General features: G+C 46.3%; 1 protein-coding gene across 6 annotated transcripts in view; it reads right to left on the minus strand.

Annotated features, from left to right (window-relative positions):
- Positions 1-206: 206 nt before the first annotated feature.
- Positions 207-23,897, minus strand: part of LOC140187341 (caskin-2-like) — a 303,949-nt gene continuing 280,258 nt past the window's right edge. For 5 of the 6 annotated variants that reach the window (XM_072242539.1, XM_072242537.1, XM_072242538.1 and 2 more), the window contains 8 exons: positions 23,749-23,833; positions 22,299-22,399; positions 18,384-18,494; positions 16,285-16,386; positions 14,800-14,938; positions 11,799-13,985; positions 6,795-7,155; positions 207-4,544 (listed from right to left, as the gene is read on the minus strand). In XM_072242539.1, the coding sequence (XP_072098640.1) occupies positions 4,451-4,544; positions 6,795-7,155; positions 11,799-13,985; positions 14,800-14,938; positions 16,285-16,386; positions 18,384-18,494; positions 22,299-22,399; positions 23,749-23,833 (3,180 nt within the window). In that variant the 3' untranslated portion in view covers positions 207-4,450. The remainder of the gene's footprint in view (positions 4,545-6,794; positions 7,156-11,798; positions 13,986-14,799; positions 14,939-16,284; positions 16,387-18,383; positions 18,495-22,298; positions 22,400-23,748; positions 23,834-23,897) is intronic. The other variant, XM_072242540.1, reaches the window with a different exon arrangement.

Below are 23,897 nucleotides of genomic sequence, written 5' to 3' on the forward strand. Positions count from 1 at the left end.
GTCCACACCTACCAAAGTAAACTCAACACATTGTGCCCCAAGTGGTCTGTGATCCTTCTGCAGTGAGCAGCCTATTCCCATTTCTAACCCAGAGTTGGGGATTCTAGTACCAGTCCAAACACTGCACAAACCACACAAAGCAGCCCAGGCCAGTGAAATTAGCTACAGGTCTTAATCTGCTCTATTGATTCCATTTTTCAGTCTGGAAATAATTTACACACAAACACGTTGAAGCCAAGCAGGTAAAAATTGGAAGTTCTTAATCACACATTAGAAATTTCAGATACACATTATACACATTTGCAATAATAATACAAGTAAGTTGTAATTTACATTGATCAAGCTTAACTCAACAGTTTCTTAATTGTTATATTGTGCCTTTCCTCCTTGGCTGTCTCTGACTGCTTCCATAATCTGTACAATAATTAACCTTACAACAGATAAGAAATTTTAGTAAATCCAGTGTAACATCTCTTCCAACTTAATCATTCTCTGCTGTGGCTCTGCATAGAACATTTGGTACATTTATAGGAGGAGAAGAAAATGATTTCAAAAATATATATTATTTTGAAAGATAGGAACAGGTATTTACATAATAAAACCAGCAGGCAGAATAATGCTTGGATCAAGCTGTGAAGTCCATGGTGACCTGGCATGACGATGCTAATGGAATCTGCTGTGTTTTACATGCAGGAACCTATCAGAACACGAGTGTCAGTGAATGGTGGATACTGTGCCCTTAAAGGTCTGCGACTGTTCATCCGCTGCGCTGGTGGTTTGAATTTAACTGGCACGTTTCACGAGGGACAAGTCAGAGCACCAGACTGATCAGACCGCACTCTCTCATGTATCTGGGATAATCTCCTTCCCATATGTGGAATATTGTCCTGCATTACAATAACCAGGGTCACAAAAGCTGCTTTATAAATAACAATTTTACAAAGTGTTTTTTTGTAATAAGATCAGCCTATATTTTGTCTATTAGAGTCCACACTATTCATTTAGTTTGAATCTAGTAAATACTAATTATCTAATTCCTGAGTGCCTGTCATGTGGGCATGATATGTGTGTGCAGCTGGTTGAAGAGGATTCATTCCATTCAGCAGTCGCTGACTTCATTCAGTAGTTGTTGAGAAAGCAGACACTGGGCCCCTCCCATCTCGTGTCTGGTAAACATCACACTGATAGCTACAGAAATCTTGTATGTGGTGTAACAAAGGGTTTTCTGAGGTGAACATCTGAATCCAACTGTAATAACATCTGCAGTTATAAGAGGTCATATGTCTCATTGACCCTTAAGATCCCCAAGCAGCCGACAGAACCAAAATGGGCCCTTGTCAAGTCTACGTTAACCAGGTACCCACTTATACCAATCACTTTCCATTTGCCTCTCATGCCTAGTAACTTTGCCACTGGATTCCATCATAGGCAGAGCAATCCTCTTAAACACAAGTGAAGCACACCACTAATGCCATAAACTGCTAGTGTTACAAGAATGTCTTTGGCATTCGTAGCAACAGTTTGCCTTGGAAAGCTTCCAGGTAAAGCACACATATTACAATCACAAACGTAACCAGTGAGGCAAGCAGTTTGTCCTAAGCCACCGGATCACTTTTCCTCTGCAGGGGCTTGGATTGAAAGGACCAAGCTATGAGACGTGGCAATCCAGGAGTGACACGTTGTAACAGTTGCACTGAAAATCAGTCTGATGGTCCTTACCACTTTCAGTATGAGCCGTACAGGTAAGTTGAACAACACCGCTCATTTTTCTGTGTGTAACCTGGGGTTGTCAGTGGAAATGGCTTCCCTTTCATATTCTAGCTAAACCATTTATTATTTGGCATTGACATCCACGGGACAGATGATGATACCTTCAAAGCCTAGGGTTTGGAATACGCAATCCAAATGCCCCGTATGTACTGGGAGCTGTTCCGGAGTCAGATGTGCAGCAATACCAACTTGTGAAGATACTTCCTTTCCTCCCAACATTTGGCAAGGAAATATAGGAAGAGATGCACCCCAAACCTATCAGTGAGTCGCTCACTATCACACAGAGAATGCATGGAGAGGACAGCATCACAGTTAGATCTGCTACTGCAAATCTGTGTTCAACTGGTGAGTGTCCACCAGCTCCCCGGTCTCCTTCACATCCCAAAAAAGTGCTGTGTAAAATGCCTCTTACTGCAGTTTAAGTTGCAAAAGAACAGGAGAGTTGGTGGACATACAATATGGGAGTAGGAGGAAATAAGTGGGGGAATTGGACCGATGAGAGACTCTGCAACAAGAAGATTAGGGAGCCGTCATTAAGGTGCATGAGAACAGCTTGTAAAGGGCAATGAATCTCTAGAGTTTCCTTCCCTGGAGACTTGGTCATCAAATGAACTTAAAGAGGAAATAGGTAAAATTATTCTTTAAAACTAAGGACTGGGGAACTGGCACAGATCAGAGAAGGTAAGGGGAAGATTAGCCATGGTCATACTGACAGGCTTAAGGTTCGAATAGCCTACTTCTCCTCTTATTTTCCTATGATAGGGTCATTCTCGTGGGAACCAGTGTGGAAACAATGGGCAGTGGCCACCTTTAAGAAAGTAAGGGACCAGTGGAACTGATGATCAGTTCTTCATTCCTGTTACAAACAGGGCAGGTTAAGTTAAACCCATTGTGGAAAGGTCAGTTCCTGCCTTGGATACCTTCAAAAACCCAGGCACTGGAATCAATACAATTGGCCATTAGTAAACTGTATACACTAAATGTGTACTGACTGGCTTTACATGTTAACTCTGGCAAAGCTACCCACAGTCATTGTGTTAACAGTTTGAAGAGTAATGTATATACTGTATACACACATTTTCCCACGTACACCTGCTCTGCAGAAAAGGCACACAAACTGCTGTAAAAAGAGTAGCAGTAGTAAGTGAGATTCTGTAACTGGAACCTGTTAGTGAAATACTGACCTTGGTTTAAATATCTTCCTTTCTGACCCATCTCCACATTTTAAAAAAATATTTTGTTTTGCTGCACACTGCAAGGTCCAGACTGTCCATATGCAAATTATATTCTGGGCTGCTTTTGAAATAATGAAATGTAAATTAAGTACTTGTAAGAAATGTTTCTTCTCCGGGGACTTCCAGTTGCAATCAATCTAATAGGACAGGAGAAGGGTTGATAAGCTGATGAGTAGCAACAGGGTCAGAGCTACATGGATCAGCTGGTATCTGGCCAATCACATGGCTGTTTCACCAGCAACTTGAGACACCACAAGACACAACAGAATCCCTCACTGATTCGCAGACCTGTGTTGTTCTTTGTTTCCTCCAAAGGTCTGGTGTCTGAAAACTGCTGATTAATTGTTCAGTAGCAGCAAGACCAGACGCCCAGAGCACTGGTGTATTGGTATTGGTCACAGTGGGACCTTGTCAAACTGGAATGTTGGAGGATGGGGTAGAGTACGCATCCTGGACCTTTGTCTACTGAGACTTCTAGAAAGCCAAATGCCTGCACAAACACTAACGGGCAGAGTTCATCACCTATCAGAAACTGACAGCTACTCTGTACTTGTAACTGCTCGGGATCCTGTGGCAGAACTCTGCCCAAACACAGTTATTTCTACTGCCTGTGGGAACCACAGCAACTTGCATTTATATAGCGCCATTATTGTAGTGAAGGAAAACATGAAGGCACTGCACAAGAAATCAAGTTGACACACACATTTGGCACCAGCTTTCAGGTGAATTGCTCAGAATCCCTGCAGTGTTACCCCTTCTCTGAACAAAGCAAAAATGTGAAGCAGTTCTTAGGTTTTTAACATTAGAATTTTGGGGATGGGGTAGTGTCCTCTCTAAAGGAAAGTGCTGTCTTGTAAATGGACTACCACTCATCTTGGGAGCTTGGCACTCTAACTGAAGATTAACTGTTTCTAGCAGGCAGCCGTGTCTAAAATGAGTGCAATCCTGGGTCTTCAGCAGCACCAGTAGTAGACAGTTTTGCCCAGTACAACTGATCTAGAACTTTCTCTTCCGTCAGCTGAGCTGGGTCGACATATTGTGCTTTAACTCATTTAAGTGCTCGTTGCAAACTCAGTTGAAGCCAACAGTATGGGAAAAAATCTATACATAATTTTTCTTAAAAAGAATAAAATGCAGCATCTCTTAATGCCTGTGGTTAGTTCCTGTAGTAATTGACGAAAATCTGTGTGCATCTCGCAAAGGAATCAGTTGCAGGGAATTCTCCCTGAAGCCAGCCTTTGAGGAGGTTCATTTTCGACAAACTCTTGGGAATCAAATGGAGCACAAGTCTATCAGTTCAGTGTCCATTCCCACATCAGACATGGGCTTTCTATCAGTACTCCCTGGGCTCACCCAGCCCTTGGCAGCATGGAGCTCTTGGCTGGGGGATGATCCCCTGGCTTGGCATAAGGAAAAGGATTGGCCTTCGGTAACTCTCTGCATGGTCAGTCCAACATGGCATCCAACTGATCAGCGAGGTCGTCAAACATGCTGCCGATGTCATCCAGAATGTTGCCTGCAGACTTTGTGGAATTGGAGCTGTGGACACAAAAGACAAAGAAATTAATGAAGGAGTGTCAAATGTACCCCCAAGGGGTTGGGCAGCGTCTGAAGAAATCACTGGGGATCTTAACTGGGGCTAAAATACCAGCCAGGGTGAAGAGGCAGCTGTAGTGAAGATGAGTACAAAACAGTGTCCACACCCACTGTGTCTGCACTGACAAACTTCTACAAACTCCACTTAATTCTCTCTCCCCATCTCCCGTCAACTTCACACAAGAGGAAGTTTACGGTGGCCAATTAACTTACCAACCCGAACAAGAGGAATTCTGCAGATGCTGGAAATTCAAGCAACATACTTTATCAAAGTTGCTGGTGAACGCAGCAGGCCAGGCAGCATCTCTAGGAAGAGGTACAGTCGACATTTCAGGCTGAGACCCTTCAACTCTTCCTTCAGTTAGTCCTGACGAAGGGTCTCGGCCTGAAACGTCAACTGTACCTCTTCCTAGAGATGCTGCCTGGCCTGCTGCGTTCATCAGCAACTTTGATAAAGTGTGTTGCTTGAACTTACCAACCCGAATGGCTTTGAGACATTGGATGAAATTGGTGCAACCAGGAGAGCATGCAGACTTCACATAGACAGCATCTAAGGTCAGGATTGAACCTCGGTCACTAGGAGTTGCGAGGTGAGACCTCTACTACTCAGCTGTCTCTACCAATTGTGGGACTACTCACATCTAAATGCCCTAAATAACCCCAATAGCAACTTGAGGTAAAGCTCTTCATCCTATGAGTGCCAGGCATCTCAAGGACATTCTGACCCCTTGTCCTCACATGCCTATACCTTCCCCATGAAGTTCAATGTGAGCTCGAGGAACATTGTCTCGCCTCTTTTCTCCACATGTTCCTGCCTCTCCCACCATCTCACCATTTGTGGCATTTTATTCCAAATTTCCAGCACCCCATGTAACTTCAGATAATTATTCTGCATTTCTGAGGTCATCATTTTCTTCTTGAACACCTTTGACTTTTGCCCCTCCACCTTTTGTCAATGATTCCTCTTGAGCAAGGTCCTTACCCTAAAAAAATTGCCAACTGACCGCTGAGTATCCAGCAACTTCTGTTATTAGTTATGAAAACCTGTACGTTTATAATCCAAATGCAAGGGAAGAAGATGTAACATATTTAGACTTTAATGGTGAGAAGGTGCCACACAAAAGGTCAACACACAAATTCAGAGCTGATTGAATTGGGAATAATACCTCAGCAAGGCTTGAGGGTTGGTTACTGAAGAGAAAGACTAACAAAAATTCAGTTTGTTTTCAGGAAAGCAAGTTATGACTAGGTTTCTGAAAATCTTCCCCTGGGTCAGCTGTGATGATTCGTTTCACTGATTTTGATAGGGGCGCTATGAATACCACACCCAAGTTTGCTGACGGTGCAAAGCTGAGAGCAGGAAGGAGGTAGACAGACTCAGCAAAATGAACAAGCACGCAGGTAACAAATGAGATACAAGGAGGAGCAATATGAAGTTACTATTTGGGGAGGAAAAATAGAAAAGAAAAGTATTTTAGGGAAAAAAAATTGTTATTTAAAGTTTAGGAAATCCACGTAGAGAAATCACAAGAAACATGCAGTTAAAGTGGGCATGCAGGTAAAGCAAGCAATTAGGAAATCGAACAGTACAAAACACTTTAAAGGAAGATTGGAGCATTAGAGCAAGCGGGGCTTCCTGCATGAATCCTGGGATTTGGTAAGACCCTACCTGAGAAATTGTGCTCAGTTTTGGTTTCTTTATCTAAGCAGGGATGGACTGCGCTTAGACCTGGAGGGAGTGCAATGAAGGATCATTAGAGTGATGAGAGGAGCATCCAGAGGAGAGATTAGACTTTAACATTTATCTGACATCTTCTTGGCAGTGTCAACGATGAATGTTTCCCTTGATAAATGATGAGGGGATGGCCACTCAGGAGTGAGTGAAGGAGACAGCTCTTCAGCTACAGTGCTTCATCCCTGCTCCAGAGTGTGGACACGCAGTTGAGAAGTATTTTGAACAGAGAGACTGAGAGATTTGAGGGCAAAAGACAATCAAGGAATAGAGCAAGATAGAGCCGGGACAACAGATCCACTTTGATTTTACCGATGGTTTGACATTCTCACGGAGCTGAACGTTCATTTCTTCCTTCTTAATGATGTCATTTTTCCACCCTCTTTCCAACTTTGAAACGGCTTACTCAATTGGAAACATAACCACAATGACACAGTACACTGGATGCTACTGATACTTACATTGCTTTTCCGTGATCCTCCTGGGTCAGCTTGCGTTCCACAGCATGGAGAGCTGCCTCTAGACAACTGCTGGTCTGCTCCAGTCGCTGGTGAGCGAGTGCAGTCTGTGGGACCTCGGCAGCCGGTCCCACCACAAGCCCCGTCACCCGCCCACTCACTCCAGCAGCCGGGGCTGTGGGCACAGAGGCACACCCTGTGCCCAGTTGCTGGGGCAGGCAAGGGGGCCTTGACACTGCAGGACCAGGATTGCCAGCCTGTGGAGACCTGCTGGCTTTGGGGCTGCTGAAGTGTAGGCCCTGTGCTAGGGCAGGCTTTGGGGAGATGTTCAGACTAGATAGAGGAGGCTGCCTTTGGCAGGTTTCTGAAAATAGAGAAACCAAACAATTAACCGTCTGCTTCCCATAGAATCAGACTCGTACGTCATAGAAACAGGCCTTCGGCACAGTGTGCACCAATTCCATGTCTCTCTATGTCCTTCCTGCTCATTCGTGTAACTGGCCAGCTGCATCATCAATGTCTTACTATCCCTGCCTCCACCACGTCCTCTAGCAGCTGATTTCAAATGCCAACTATTTGAAAATTTTACCCCAGATCCCCTTTAAGCCACCTCCCTTTCACCTTAAACCTATGCCTTCTAGTTTTAAAACACAGAACAGTACAGGGCCTTCAGCCCACAATTTTCAACCCACCTTTTAATCTACTCTTGAGATCAATCTCATTCTTCCCTCCCACATGGACCTCCATTTGTCCCCCATGTGCCTATCAAAGGAGTTTCTTAAATGTGCCTCTGCCAGCACCTATGGCAGCATGTTCCACATACTTGCCACTCTGTGTAAAAACAAAACAACCCCACAAACACCATAAATTTATGCCCTCTCAAATTACCCATTTCTGCCCTGGGAAAAAGTCTCTGGCTGTCCACTCGGTTTATGTCTCTTCTCATCTTGTACACCCTATCAAGTCACCTCTCATCATCCTTCACTCTAAAGAGAAAAGGCCTAGCTCATTTAGAAGACATGCTCTCTAATCCAGACAGGGTCCTGGTAAATCTCCTCTGCACCCTCTCTGAAGCTTCCATATCCTTCCTATAATGAGACAACCAAAACTGAACACAATATTCCAAGTATAGTCTAAGCAGAGTTTTACAGAGCAGCAGCACTACCTCGTGGCTCTTGAACTCAATCCCCTGACTAACAAGGGACAACACTCTACATATATTGTTAACTACCCTATCGACTTGTGCAGCAGCTTTGAGGATCTATGAACATGGACCCCCAAGATCTCTCTGTTCCTCCTTGCTGCTAAGAATTATGCAATAACCCTGAACTCTACTTTCAAGTTTGAATTTCCTACCATATCCATGCCTGTCATAATTTTAAATACCTCTTTGATATTACCTCTCATCCTCCTTTGCTTCTCTAGAAAAGCCTAGTATACCCAATCTCTTTATAACTCTAGCTTTCCAATCCAGAGATTGAAGGAACAATTTAAAAGCCTACGTTTATATGGTTCCTTCTGTCGGTTTTAAAGCAGAGAGCACATAATGGATTTGTTGCAAAAATGCAGTCATTATTATTAAAGCAGAAGCTAGTCTGAATATTGCAAGATCTCACAAAAGCAAATGACCACTTTGTGGTAACAGTATTAGCAAAAAGAGGAATATCAGCCAAAGCAAAAAAAGAAACTGAGCTGGAAGAACTCAACAAGTTAGGCATCACCTGTGGGGGGGAAATGGGCAGTCAATGTTTCAGGTCAAGACCCTTCTTCACAACATCTGTCCATTTCTCTCCACAGGTAATGCCTGACCCAGTGAGTTTCTTCAACAGTTTGTCTTTTCTCCATTTCCTAGCATCAGCAGTCTCTATGATCTCAATCTCAGCTGGAGTTGTGACAGAGAACCCCATTACAAGGAGAACTCCAACAATGGCCCTGAGAGGGCAGATGGAGGCCATGTCCCATACTCTGCAGACTGGTGCAGTGAAGGGGTTAACGGCTCAGCATCATTCTGCAGAGGGTTCAGTGGGAATCTCTTGAGCCTCATGCTATCTATACTGCCTCAGTGTCACTCTGCAGAGGGTTCAGTGAGGATCTTCTGAGTGCTGTGCTGGCTCAGCTCCAAGTTCCTTGAGAAATAAACACTTAAATTATCAACATGGTGAAAGCCACATTTTGGTCTGCCTGAGACTTGTTGATCCTCTGGTTCAACAGATTTTTTTAAAGTAATACTGCCGCTGGCTCTTTGCCATTTGTAGAAAGCTTTCTATTGCTAACAAAATGGTTTTATGGGGAAGTTGTTTAGGGTCCATTGATACTGAAGGGATGGGTGACTCAAACATTCGATGGGTGTAACACACAAACTGCTGGAGGAACTCAGCAGATTAGACAGCATCTAAGGAAATTTATAAACAGTTGACATTTTGAGCCGAGACCCTTCTGCAAAGGGAAAGGAAGAGGGAAGATGCCAGAATAAAAATGTGGGGAGAACAGAAGGACAAGCTAGAAGGTAATAGGCCGAGCAAAGTGAGTGGGCTGATAGGACAGTGGACCAGAGGAGAAAGTGAAGAAAGAGGGGCACTAGTGGGAGGTGGTAGGCAGATGAGAAGAGGTATGAAACCAGAGTGGAGAATAGAAGAAGAGAGAAGGGGGAGGGATTTTTTTTAACCAGAAGGAGAAACCGATGGTTATACCATCAGGTTGGAGGCTACCCAGACAGAATATGAGGCGCTGCTCTTCCACCCCCAGCGTGGCCTCATCGTGGCAAGAGAGGAGGCCATTTTGGAACAGGAATGGTGATAGAAATTAAAATTGTTGACCACCAGGAAATTCTGCTTTTGGCGGATGGAGTGGAGGAGTTTGGCAAAGTGGTCCCCAAATTTACATCAGGTCTCATCAATGTAGAGGAAGCTGCATTGGGAGCACCGGATGCAAGAGACGACCCCAGCAGATTCACAGGGTGAAGTCTTGCTTCACCTGGAGTGACTATTTGGAGCCTGAATGGAGGTGAGTGAGGTGAATTGGCAGGTGCAGTATTTCTGTTGCTTGCAGGGGTATATGCCAGGAGAGAGGTTAGTGGGAGAGATGAATGGACAAGGAAATCAAGGCGGGAGTGACCCCTGCAGAAAGTGGAGAGTTGGTGGGGGGGGGGGGGTAGAGTTAGAGATCTGTTTTGTGGTAGGATCCTGTTGAAGACAGCATATGTTGTGGAGAATGATGTTGGATCCAGAGGCTCATGGTGTGGTATGTGAGAACAAGAGATACTGTATCTGTTAAGGTGGCAGAAAGATGGATGAGTGCAGATGTCTGGGAAATGGAAGAGATGTGGGTGGGGGCATTATCAATAGTGGAGGAAGGGAAAACCAATTCTTTGAAGAAGTATATCTTTGATATCCTGGAAAAGAAAGCCTCATCCTGGGAACAGATGTGGTGGAGACAAAGGAACTGTGAAAAGGAAATAGCATTTTTACAGGAGACAGGATGGGAAGAGGTATAGTCGAGATAGTCATAGGAATAGGTAGGATTATAAAAGATGTCAATAGACAGTTTGTCTCCAGGGATGGAGACAGAGAGATCGAGAAAGGGGAGAAAGGTGTCAGAATTGGATCAAGTGAATTTAAGGGCAGGTAGATTTTGGAGGCAAAGTTGATGAAATTGATGAGCTCAGCATGGGTGCATGAAGCAGTGTCAATGCAGTTGTCAATGTAGCGCAGAAAGAATTGGGGAGCATCATCAGGGAAGGCTTGGAACATGGACTGTTCTACGTAGCCAATGAAAAGCAGGCTTAGCTGGGGCCCACGGCTTTCCCTTGAGTCTGGAAAAAGTGGGAGGAGCCGAAGGAGAAATGAGGACCAATTCTGCCAGACGGAGGAGCATGGTGGTGGAGGGGAACTGACCGGGCTTTTTGTTGAGAAAGAAACAACAAACTTTAAGGCCTTCTTGATGGGGGATAGAAGTGTCTGGAGACTGGATATCCATGGTGAAAATGAAGTGGTCTAGATGAGTGTATTAATACCGTTGATGCTCTGTAGATGGAAGGTGTTAGTTTGGTTACACAATAAGCATAACTGGTGACATGTTTTGACTATTGTATTTCTCATAAATACAGCTACGTGATGACTTTCACCCCATCCATCTAACTGGGATTTACTAGGATTCTCCATGTGGGAGCACTGGAGAAAGACAGTGAGTCAGGCAGCATCTATGGAGGGAAATGGGCAATCAACATTGAGTCAAGACCTTTGATCGAGTCCAGCTGAAGGGTCTTGATTTGAAACAGAGAACCTGAAACTTCCACAGATGCTGCCTGACCCACTGAGTTCCTCCAGCACTTGTTGTGTTGCTTCACATCGCAGCATCTGCAGTCTCCTGCATCTCCAGCAACATCAATGCTGTTGCAACAACCAATCTGCTGGAGGGACTCCATGGATTATGCAGCAACTGTTGGTGTTTCAGGTCTAAACTGTTGCATCATGAGTGATAGTGGGGGGGGGGGGAAAGAGTTCTGCCCATCTCCACTTACAGTCCCAATGTAGGGGTTCAACCTGCTGAAATGTCGACAAATCTTTTCCCAGAACAGATTCAGCTTGGCCCATTGAGCTTTTCCAGCAGATGGTTCATTGATCCAGATACCAACACCTACCGTCTCTTGTGTCGCCAACAATATTGATGCTGGTAAATGAACGATCTGCTGGATGAACTCAGAAGATCAGCAGAATCTGGGGTTTGTGGGGGTGGGGGGAGGAGGAAATGTGTAATTTCCAGGTCAAAACCCTGCATGCAAACTGAAAGTGGAGAGTGGAGATGGTCAGTATAAAGAGGTGTACTGGCTATTTCCCTTCTCCACCCTCAATCCCAATGTAGTGTTTCAACCTGAGACGTTGACAAATCCTTTCCCACCACAGATGCTGCTCGACCTGCTGAGATTTTCCAGTAGTTTGCTGTTGCTCCAGATTCCAGCACCTGCTGTTCCCACTGATTCAGTCCCCTGTATTTCTAATGATCAGTTACCTGTGGCTGGCCTCCTGTTCTGGGACGGCTTGCTGGAACCAGCCGTTGACACCCTCTGTATGGGTGTTTGCTGCAGCGAGGGGAGGGCTGGTTTCGGAGAGAGCTGGGGTCTGTGCTTGGTTCCCTTCTCCAAAGACTGGATGCTCCTCTCAATCTCAGCAATCCTAAACTCCACGCGGGCATCATCGTCTACATCGCTCTTGAGGTGCAGCCCCGAGTCCACGATGTGCACGGCCTGCGCCTCTGCGTATCGGGGTCCATGTATTGGCGGTGGTGGCTGCTGCTCTGTGGCTCCATTCGGCCCCTCCTTTTCCTTGGCCTTTGGCCTCCGCTTGACTGTATCAGACTCTGTCAGGTTGAACTCAGGGACCTCCGGTGGTTTGGCAGAAGTGCTGGTTGCCATAGTTACCCCGCTCCCCGGCGGCTCCTCAGTGCCAGACACCAGCTCTACGGCAGCATTGGCTTGGTTGGCGGAGCTCGGCTTTGGCCGCTGCTTTATGGTCAGGTTTCCCTCTTCAGCAAATGGGATGCACTCACTGGAGCTGTTCTGGGAGTCGGAGGAGGCCTCTAGGGGTCCCCTCCCGGCACTGGCCTCATCTTCTGTGTCTGACTTCACCTCTTCCCCTTCCATCTGCCCCCCAGCCTCCCCCCCAGCCTTCATGCCGGCCAGCGGCTCGCTGACAGTCCGCCGCCGGTTGGCCCACTCTCTCGACTTCTCAAGTGGCCCGGGGGTGGCCCCAGCTGGGACTGAGGTATCCTGCTGGCGTTCGGAGACCCACGCAACAGCCTGCCGGCTCTCTTTCCTCATGCCGGGAACCTCCTGCTGTTCTGCTCTGACAGGTCTGGCCTGACCCAGGGCTCCGCCACTCAGCTCCATGAGAGCAGCCATGCTCCTCACACTGACGGCAACTTTGCTTGCAGGTTCCTGCCAAACAGGCAGTCCATCCACCAGATCAGGGGTGGTGCTGCAGGGGGTGGAGACCGGGTGGGAATCCCTCTCGGGCTCCGGCTCCGGCTCCTCCTGACCCTGGGTGCTGGACACTGAGCTGAGGCGCTTAGGTGGAGGGGGTGGTGGCCCCTTTTTCTTGCCACGGAGGGCAAATGACTGGCTGCGGTTGACGTGCTGCTCTGCCGGCCACTGGGCCTTGGTAACCTGGCTGCGGCCTGGGCGACGGGTGAGGGTGGCGTAGGAGCTGACGGCATACACCACCTCGTCCTCCTCTGGCTCTCCGTCCGAGAGGGCGTGCCTGTTCAGGCTGTGAGACCGCTTCTTCAGCCTGAAGCCATCGCCGTAGCTGTGCTCGATGCCCGGGCAATGTGGGGCCGGAGGATTAGGCAGTGAGCCCTGCTCCGTTGTATCCCCACTGTGGGGATGCAGATAGGAGGCCGGGGCCGGGTGTTTGGCTACCTGGGAAGGCAATTGCAGGCCACTGTGAGCCAGGGCCTCGAGGCGTCCCAGGGCTGAGGAAAAAGCAGTAGGTTTTCCCCTGGTGGGGAGCTGTGTGTTGGCCAGGGATTGGGTTGCCTTCCCCTTATTCGGGGTATGGGGTGGGATGAAGCTAGGCAAGGGCACCTGTGGGTGCTGTGGGTCAGTGGCAGGCCCACCTTTCTGTGGGGAGGGCCCCTGGTAATGGTCTCGTCCCTCCGGCCCATTTCTCTCCTGGCTCAGGGTGCTCCTCAGCGCCCTGCCGTTGTCCTGGACTCGGGTAGGCACTTCGTCCTTGGAGTGAGGGGGGAAGGTGGACCTCCCACTGCTCCCACCACTGCTGCTACTCCCGTCACCACTGACCAGGCTCTCCTGGGACTTGCTGCCCATCCCGGTGCCTCCGAGCGTATTCTCCTGGGAGTGGCCAGATCCTCGGGAACGGGTACCGATGCTCTCCTGACTCCGGGAGATACCTCCCACCTGCTTCATGGCCAGGCTGTCCTGGCCACTGTAGCACGGGTTGGCCATGGCGGACTGCAGCTCGTAGCTGAGCTCGCTGTCCTGAAAGGTGAGCATCCTGGGGGTGTGTGGAGAGTGGGACTCCCCATTCTCAACCTGAGAGGGCTCAATGGTGACAATCTCCAGCGCACCGGGAGCCTTGCGCCGAAGGGTTGCTGTCTTCGCCTCCACCTCGGCTTGGTTTAACGCCTTCTGCACATCCAGCAGCTTCTTCACTGCGATCATCATCTTCTTCTGGTGCCCTACAAAATCGCACAGTCACTCAAGCAGAAGTCCCTGGGTTCCCTCCCCACCCCTATGCAGCCCACCCGTCTTCCCTATACATTGGTTACAACAGATCTAGCAAACAGAGCCTGTTCTCTGCAACAGCACTGGGAGGGGCCAACAACCCTCAGCAATGTGTTCCTAATCCCCTCTGCACTCCTTCCAGCCAAATGGCATCTTTCCTGTAGCAGGGTGACCAAACCTGAACTCATGCGGCCTCCTATACAATCACAATGTACGTGTTGGGGCGGCTAAATGAGTGTCCACCATCTAAGGATGCAACATCATTGGGTCAAGTGGCAGGGAAACACGCCATTCGGCCCAATTTCTCCATACCAACCAAAATACCCATCAAAACTAATCTCCCTCTAACATGTCCTGTCCACCTGCCTATTAAATGTTGCCTCTGGCAGCTCATTCCATACACTAGATGAAAAGTTGTCCCTCACTCTCCCCTCGCACTTTATACCTTTGCCCTCTTGATCTCAATTCCACTACTCTGGAAAGAGGGCATGTTAACCCTGTCTATGCCCCCCATAATTGTACAATAAGATCACCAAACATTCTCCTAAGTTCTAGTGATAAAGTCCCAACCTGTTCACCCTCTTTCCATAACTCAGTTCCTCAGTACCAGCAACATCCTTGTAAATTTCCTCTGCACTCTTTCCAGGATAATGGTGTCAGTCCTTTGGCAGGGTGACCAGAAACGAACACCATATTCTGAATGTGGTCCTCCTGTACAACTATAATGCAAGTGTCGAGCTCCTGACTGTGGTTGGAAGCAACACTTACCCAGCTGCGTGATCCCAATTTCCTGCAGATCCTCCCAGGTGATCTCACTGACAAAGGTAATGCTGTCGTAGCCATTATCCACCAGCTTCTTGTGGTATTGAGACAAGCCAATGGCACTCAGCCATTCAAACAAATCCACCTGCAAGTGAGCAGAGCAGAGGGTGGGCATTCCAGGTTTCCTATATCCTTAGTTGATGGGATAAGGTCTCCCCACAATGAATCTCCCTGGGACACTGTTACAGGGCATCCTTTGGTGAACAGGTTTCTGGTGGTCATTCTTTGCAGCTTAATCCAACCAGCAACATCTTTGACACAAAGTTGGACTCTAGTTTACTCTCAGCCATGATAACCCTTCCAAACGAGCTTGGTTTGCATGTTATCAGGTGGCAGAAACCCAGGCTGGTACACTCATAAGATTCTTAGACGTATAGTATTCCTCCTGGGTCTGGAGGGCTTCACATCTGTCTTAAATGGAGTGAGCACAGAAAGAGTCACCCCCAACCCGTGCTGTCCCTGGGATGACTGCACTGGGGGCAAGATGGTAGCACACCTCTCTGCACGCTGTGGGTTTGAGAAAAGGTGTGGGGAAAGATGCCAAGGTGCTCGTCATGGTTCACCTGCGAACAGAGGACTTCCCTTCGCAGCGTAAAGGAATGGTACAGGCTGCGGGAGGACGTGCTCAGGGATGCACTGAAGCTTGGAGCAGACATTGCGAGGGCTTGGTGGGGAAGGACCACGACTGGACAGGGAGGGGTTGCGACAAGTGGAGAAACCTCTTCAACTCAGATATGGTGGATCACACTTGGGGTCCACATGAGCAACAAATGTGTAATGGCTTTAAGACAAAAGGTTTACACTACTGAATGCAACATAATGACAGCACCGTTTATTCTTTGTATGTAGTTTTTTATATAATAAATAGTTTACTTTGAGGGATGCACTGAAGCTCGGTACAGCTAATGCAACGGCTCTGTAGCGAAGAACCAAAATAGGCCTCTTCTTTTACAACCTATGCAGGGGCTGAGTCAGGTGATGATGCCGATCAAGCAAGGAAAGGCTATAACACTGCAGAGGGCCACGTAACTGGCTTAGTGCTATGGTTTAAATAAAGTACTGCCACTGTGGGATGTATTGACCAAAAGACCCTCAGAGTACAAGAGTTCTGTACTGTTTTTCTTTTTGTATTATCAAGATGGTATTGAAATTAAAAAAAATAAAGGAATTGATTCTCAGGACTTTAAAACACAGACACTGAAGATCTGGTGAGATGGATGTGGGACTGTACACAGTAACTCAGGCAAAGACAAACAGTTGTTAACTCATTTAGTACTGCCTTCAGAAGGTATAGGTGAGAGCACTACCTCTGTTTGGGTAGTAGACTCTGGAATAGTGTCATTACCTTTTCATAATTTGGTTACAGCATCAATAACAACATAAGGGGTATGACAGATAGTCGGTGGGGGGGTTGCTGCATGGATAACTCACCGGTTTGTAGTCAGGGAGCCACTCCGGAATACTCAGCTTGCCGATCTCTGTCGAAATCTTCTTTCTGTGGCCAGGTTTTGTCACTCCAATTGCTGTCAGGTCCTGTGAGCAGAAATGGTGCCAATCAGTGTCAATCACGTCAGGCAGAAAACCACGTTGGCTGTGACGACCTTAAGACTTTAGTTACAGGGTGAGATCAGATAGGATGGGCTTGTTTTCTCTAGAGCAAATTTGGGTGAGGACTCACCTGACAGAAGCCTCTAAAATAAAGAGAATCACAGGAGGGGGAAATGGTCAAAATCTCTCCCCCTCTCCCCCCCATGGTAAGAGTATTAAAAAGCAGATGACATAGATTTAAGCTGAGGGGAAGGAGATCTAAGGGGTAAGTTAGCAGATTGGTTGATATTTAGAACGTGATGCCAGAGGAAACAGAAACAGCTAATATGTGTAAGATGCACTTGAACAGACACTGACATAGACAAGGCATCAAAGGACATGGTCCTGATGTGGGAAATGCAATCAGTGCAGAAGGGCAGACAAGTCCCACAGCACCAAGTTCAAAATCATAGAACAGTATAGCACAGCACTGGAACTGGCTCTTTGGCCCACAATGTTGTGCCAAACCAGCTGAAAAGTAAATCAACAGAATCCCTCCTACCTACACAATGTCCATATCCCTCCATCTTCTTTACATCTACATACCTATCCAAATGTCTCTTAAAAGCCTCTATTTGCCTCTGCCATCATACCAGGCAGCACATTCCAGTGTAATACCAGGGAGCATGCATTAAAGCTGAGAGAGGGTTTTTTTTTACTCTTCTGTACCCTCTCTAAAGCCTCAACATCCTTCCTACAGTGGGGCGACCAGAACTCTATGCAATACTCCAAATGTGGTCAAACCAGAGTTTTATAAAGTTGCAACATAACCTTTTGAGTTTTGAACTCAATGCTGCGACTAATAAAAGCAAGTATTCCATAAGCCTCCTAAACACCATATCGACCCGTGTAGCCACTTCCAAGGAGTGATGAACTTGAAATGTTCCCTTCAACTGTTCAGTTCTTGACCCAGCCTGCACAGCCCCAGTCACTGCAGTTTACCAACTCTATGACCATTTTACACTAAAGTAGACTGTTTACTCTGATTGTAAAAATTGTGTATAAGTTATGTTTAATTTATATTTCTCTTGTAAATGCTTCTTACATGGTGCTATGAGCCTGTGATGCTGCTGTAACTAAGATTTTTATTTGCAAAAGACTATAAACTGACCTTTGACCTTGACGGATTGGGTCAAAGGGCCTGGGCCTGTTTCTGTGCTGAATGACTAAGGCGTTCCCACATGGGGGATATCACTTACATCTACATGGAATTCAGAAGAGAAGAAGCTTTTAAGTTGCACCAACACTGGAACGGGTCACATCAGCAGCAGGATGCACTTAGTGGAAAAATGATGGGTAAAGGATCAGAAAGGAAGGGAAAGCCGGGAGATTTAATGGCAGACGGTGGAAGGAGGTTTTCGTGTCGCATGATCACATGGTCCTGACTTTAACTATGCCGTAAGAATCAAAGTGAACAGCTGCAAAGTATTTTGGGTACACTGACATTCTACCAAACTTCATAACCAACACATATTAATCTATCATTGTCACATATTTCGAGGTACAGTGAAAAGCTTGTCTTGCCTACTGTTCATACAGATCAAATCATTACACAGTGCACTGAAGTTGAACGACATAAAACAATAACAATGCAGAATAAAATGTAACAGCTACAGAGAATGGCTAAACCTTCACCCCCTCTCACCACCTTTGTTGCATTGATAATAAACCACAATGATTTTTATTCCCCTCTCTGCCCTCAGTCAGAAACCAAGCAACCACCCCCATCACCTGATGAAAGCAAGCGAAGAGGAAAGCTCTTGGAAGATCAATCGCGATGAGCTGGGGTGGCACCTGCAACACTGTTGAGAGTCTGCCCTCTTCTCCTTGAACTTGTGTCGCTCTGTCTCCTGGGCCTTTGCCTCTCATCTAACATTCCCCAGCCTGAGTCACGAGCTATGCCAAGAAGCCGGATCAAGCTACCACCAGATGCTGGGACTCACCTCTGGGGTCATGCGGCTGATGGTTGGCACGTCGTAACCAGCGTTGATGAAGTTGACTGTGTAGTGCTGTAGCTGGAATTCACTCAGCCAGTTGAAGATAGCTTCAGCATCCTGCAGGGACGACAGGCAGCGTGTTAACACCTGATCGTCACAGTGGTGTCCACCAAAATATTTATAAGTATCAGGGTGACACAGTGGCACAGCTGGCAGAGCCACTGCCCCACAACACCAGAGACACAAGTTCGATCCAGACCTCGGTTACTGTCTGTGTGGAGTTTGCACGTTCTCTAAATTATGTGGGTTCCAGTCCCGTTCCACGTGCAGGTTTCTAGGTTAACTGGCTACTGTAGAGTCTTCCTAGTGCTGTATGTATGTGGTAGAGTCGAAAAGAGTTGGTGGGAATGTAGCGAGAACAAAATGACTTAAAGCAGAATAGAGTAAAAACAGGTGGCTGAAGATCAACCTGGACTCGATGGGCTGAAAGGCCTGTTTTCACGCTGTCTCTCTCCATGTCCAAACTGATTAAATAAAAATGGCTGGTTTAAAGGAAAACACTTCTCACTCACTCACAAGATCCCTGGGTGAATCAACTTCCCACGAGGAACCCAGAGTTTTGAGTATTGCTTTGCATGTTGGGGTTGCTGGGTGGGAAAGGAGGATGGCAATATATTTTGCATTGGTCAGTCGTAAAGCTCAGGCTCACTGACCTTCTCCACCTCTGGTGCTGCTAGTTAATTGTTAATAAAAGCACAAGACCTCATCTCGGAGCCTCCATGCTGGGCAAGGAGAAAAGCCATGACCCACATGTAAGGACATAAATGGCCTCAGTCGTAGTACTTTTTCCCCCAAACCCCAGCCTCTGAGAGAAAGGCTTGTGATACCTCATTTGCTTAGCCCTTAGGCAAAGTCTGGTTATTTTAGAATGGCAGGATATGGATTATAACCCCAGCAGGAGTCCATAATACATAGGAATAGAATTAGGCCATTCAGTCCATCCAGTCTATCCATGCTCCTGCCTTTTCCCCATAACCTTTCACACCCTGTCTAACCTATCAACCTCCGCCTTACATACACTCAGTGACCTGTGACAATGAATTCATGGATTCACCACCCTCTAGCTAAAGAGATTCCCCCTCATCTCCATTCTAAATGGACATCCCTCCACTCTGAGGCTGCGCCTTCTGGTCCTAGACTCCCCCATCATAGGAAATATCATCTCTACATCCACTTTCAATATTTAAATAGTTTTCTTAAATAAGGGACCCAAGACTACTCACAATACTCCAAGTGAGGCTTTACCAGTGCCTTATAAAGCCTTTGCATTACATCCTTTTTTTATATATTCTAGTCCTCTCGAAATGAATGCTAACATTGAATTTACCTTTCTCACCACCGACTCAACCTGCAAATGAATCTTTAGGGAATCCTGCATGAGAACTCTGAAGTACCTTTGCACCTTAGATTTTTGAATCTTTTTCCTGTTTAGAAAATAGACAATTCTTTTATTCCTTCTACCAAAGTGCATGACCATACACTTCCCTACACTATATTCCATTTAACACTCCTTTGCCCATTCTCCAAATCTGTCCATCCTTCTGCAGCCTCCTTGCTTCCTCAACACTATCTGCCCCTCCACGGGTCTTCCTATCATCCGCAAACTTGTCTGCACAGCCATCAATTCCATCGCCCAAATCATTTACATACAGTACAATGCAAAAAGAAGTGGTCCCAACACCAGCCCCTGTGGAACACCACTAGTCACTGGCAGCCAATTAGAAAAGGCTCCCTTTATTCCCATTCTTTGCTTCCTGCCAAGCAGTCAATACTCTAACCATGCTAGAATCTTTCCCCTCATACCATAGGCTCTTACTCGCCACCTACACAAAGGGGCAGTAGCTGACCACGTCTGGGATGTGGGAAGGAACTGGACGAGGAACACCACACGGTCACAGTGGGAATGTGCAAACTCCACCCAGGTAGCCAGGAGGTCCGGATTGAACCGGAATCCCTGGAGCCATGGGGTAAACACTCCACAGGCTGTGCCACGTCATGTAAATAGACTCTAGTACGTGCAGGAGCACTCAAACATTTGCGTGCGTCGTATTATGATAGATGGTCAAATCATAGGTTGTAAGGTGAGTGGAAGGAGCTTTAAAGGGGATCTGAGGGGGAAGGATTTTTTATAATAAGAGCATTTGATAAGTAAAACACATTGTCAGAGGTGTTAGTGAATGCAGACATAATCATAATTCTGTTCATTGGTGCCTTTAACTTGTGCCTAGTGACCCTGGTGTGAAGGAGATGCTGAGGGTGTGTATCTCTACATCCTGATATCAGGGAGGGCTTGACTGCCACCTGTTCAAAGTAATGAAGTGTGACGCATGCCACGTGCAAACATCAGGAAGCCTGCTCCAACCAATTTATGGGCATGACTTGTTTCGTCCCCAGCCTTACATCAATGGAGGTACAGGGTCTTGCCACGAGAGCAAATGAGCTCTGTGTCACAAGTTCCAAAAATTACTAATTTATTTTTACGAGTAATTTTCCCCCTCTAACTCCATCACCGATGATGTCAGAGCAGGATGCAGGCTTCTCTGTAGCCAGCCTCTTGTAAGTGTGCATCAGGAAGCATGGAAGCTTTTGTTAACTCTAGAAGTACAAGCTACTGGCTGCTATTGCAGGATGCAGTCAAAGTGGAAAGTCACTTTGCTACGGAGCAAAGGGAGATTGGGCTTGGTCAGATCCTGTGTTGGCTCTCTTCACTGCCGTCACCTCTGGTTCCCATCACAATCCCTCCTCACTGAAATGATATCTTGCATTAGCCAAGGCTTCCTCATTGAACCGTGACAGTGTTTTGGCTTAAATAGTGATATGGTAAGGTCTTTTTTACTGTTTGTTTTGTTCTTGTAATTTATACTAATTTTTATGTCTTTACTGCAGTTGCGAAGCAACAAACTTCACAATATTAAACCTGATTCTGAAATCAAAGATCTCCTTACCTACCTTCAATCCGAAGCTGGGTTTTGGTCTCTCTATAGATTATTAGCACAGGGCTCTGAGTTACTAATCCCACCATTCCCATTACAACACCAATAGCAGGGTCAGAACAAACCTATCCCACCACCAGGACACATTGGAACAGGATTCAGATCCCCTGCATCTCTGGCTGCTCCTATAGACTTTCACCAGCTAGTAGTCTTCATTGTGACGAACAGTTTTACAAAGTACTTCCTTTGGTTTCTTTGTATAGCTTTAGACAAGAGAGGGAAAGTTTAAAGGAGATTTACCAGGAAAGTTTTTAACATAATGTGCCTGGGAAGTGCTGCCGGGAAAGTGGGGGAAGCAAATATTATACTCACATCGAAGAAGTGTTTAGACAGACATAGACTGATACAGACCATATGGAAGGTTGACGTGTAGTTTAAGTGGGCATCACAATCAAACACAGACATGGGGCAGAAGTTTAAATGTTGTATGGTCTACAAGTTATCCCTGGCCACTCCCAACTAGCAGGGATTTGGGGAACCAGTTTTTGACCCTGGTGAACCCCATGGAAGATAACGGTTGGGGATTGGCCTCAAACCCAACCTGTGGGGCAAACATCAATTCCACAGAATACACCACCAAACTCACAAGAATTCATCACTTAAAACAAATTATAACTCAGATGCAAATCCCATTCGTGCTTCACCAATACGCATGAGAACTCATCAATTCCATTAAATATCAATAGTCACTTACATCAGTTTTAATTAAACCTCCAAATATTGACTGAATTACACTCAATATCCACTAATTGCTATCAATTAAAATATTAATTAAATCAAAAGTCAACATAACTCTAATTTCATGAAATAAATTAAATTCAATGAAACCTCAGTATAAATTCAAATCTGAAGCAATGTTTGTCCGTACCCTCACCTTTCCCTCCAGGAGATGGTCGGGGTGAATGAACTGTTGTGTGTATCCCTGTTCTCCGGACTTGTAGCTGGGGAAGTCATGATGTCTTTGCATTCCTGCAAAGAGGAAATAAAACGGGGTTAAGACTGAAACACTGGCTTTTGACACCAGTCCAAGCTGAACCAGTAATGTCTCCCTCAATTTGACAGATTTCAAATGCAATTAATTTGGTCGTCTCATTCCAGTTCCAACTGGCACTAGTCCACAGCATGCAATTGTTCATTATACGTCATAACTGCAATCAGAGAAAGCATGAGGAACACAGGGTTATGGTGACAGATCTCCACAGAATACCAATGAAGGAACTTAGTAATTACGTTTAACCTGTGTAGTATCCTCCCTGGTATCTTAAGAAGGGGCAGTGTAGGGGGAGCTTCACTCTTACCTAACCTGTGCAGTCCCTACCCCAGAGTGTGATAAGCCAATGTTGAGGGAGCTTTAGCATTTTACCTTCCAGTAAGATGGTAGTGTGTTCAATCACAGCAGCTTCTATGGGATCAACCAAAGGTGTTATTGTCCTTTTTAAACGTATTTGTTCCAATTACTAGACCCTGCTAGACATTCAAGAACTTGAAGAACTGAGGGTCTACCCCATCAGCGAGTTGCTCATTGGTGGAGAAATTGAAGGAGCTGGACTTGGTGTGGATCATGCTGCTGCCTGCGTCAGAGAGGTGTCAGTGTGCAAGGGTGGTGTGCAGTCTAACAGTCAGTGATCGTCTTGTGATCACAAGACCCTGTTGGACATTGTCAATATGGAATGCTGCAAGTCGGATTCACTGATTTACTAGAAGAGGGCAGGGGGTGCTGCAAGGCCTCGGTCGTAGGGAGGACCAGGCCTCAAGCCGCGGTGTTGCCTGTTTATAGCCACCCAGGAGAGAGGCGTCAGAGTGGATATGCTCCACCAGAGTTGGTGCTGCCCCAGGCGTTTGACTGCAGATTGCTGAAATGTTCATGGACTCAGGGTATTGGACCATATTTTACTGATACATATGCTATATATGCATTGTGGTGTTGTGTTGGTTTTGTGTTTTGTGCCTTGGCCCTGGAGTAATGATGTTTCATTTGGCGGTATTCATGGGTATCCATAGTTGAATGACAATTGAATTCAAGCTATCTGAACTAGCTTGTACTACCTCAATGCATCGTTGTGAAGAGTTAATCTGAATGGACATGCGTCTTCACCCCTTACCAATTTGAAAACAATCCTACCTTATAGAAGGATGCTTGAATACATCACAATAGAGCCTGTGTTTGTTCAAGTGCTACAGTCATACACCTTGGCATGCTTTACCCTGTCTGAATACATTCCAGAGACACGAGTTGCCACTGTCGTTGTAGTCTGGAGGACAGCGACCTTGATATAGTCCCAAGTAAAGATCAGACAAACACCCAAACTGGTTCTTACCTGTTGACTGGTCGACCTGTTGGCTGGGAGTTTCTGTACTGACGCAGACCTCTTGATGTGCCTGGTCTCCACCAGGGGGCACTGTCTGCCATGGAAAAAGTAGATGCATCAGATCAGTATTTTGTCATTTTCCAACTAGGAAGTTTTGT

This window comes from Mobula birostris, chromosome 24 (assembly GCF_030028105.1).
Source record: "Mobula birostris isolate sMobBir1 chromosome 24, sMobBir1.hap1, whole genome shotgun sequence".
Classification (NCBI taxonomy): domain Eukaryota; kingdom Metazoa; phylum Chordata; class Chondrichthyes; order Myliobatiformes; family Myliobatidae; genus Mobula; species Mobula birostris.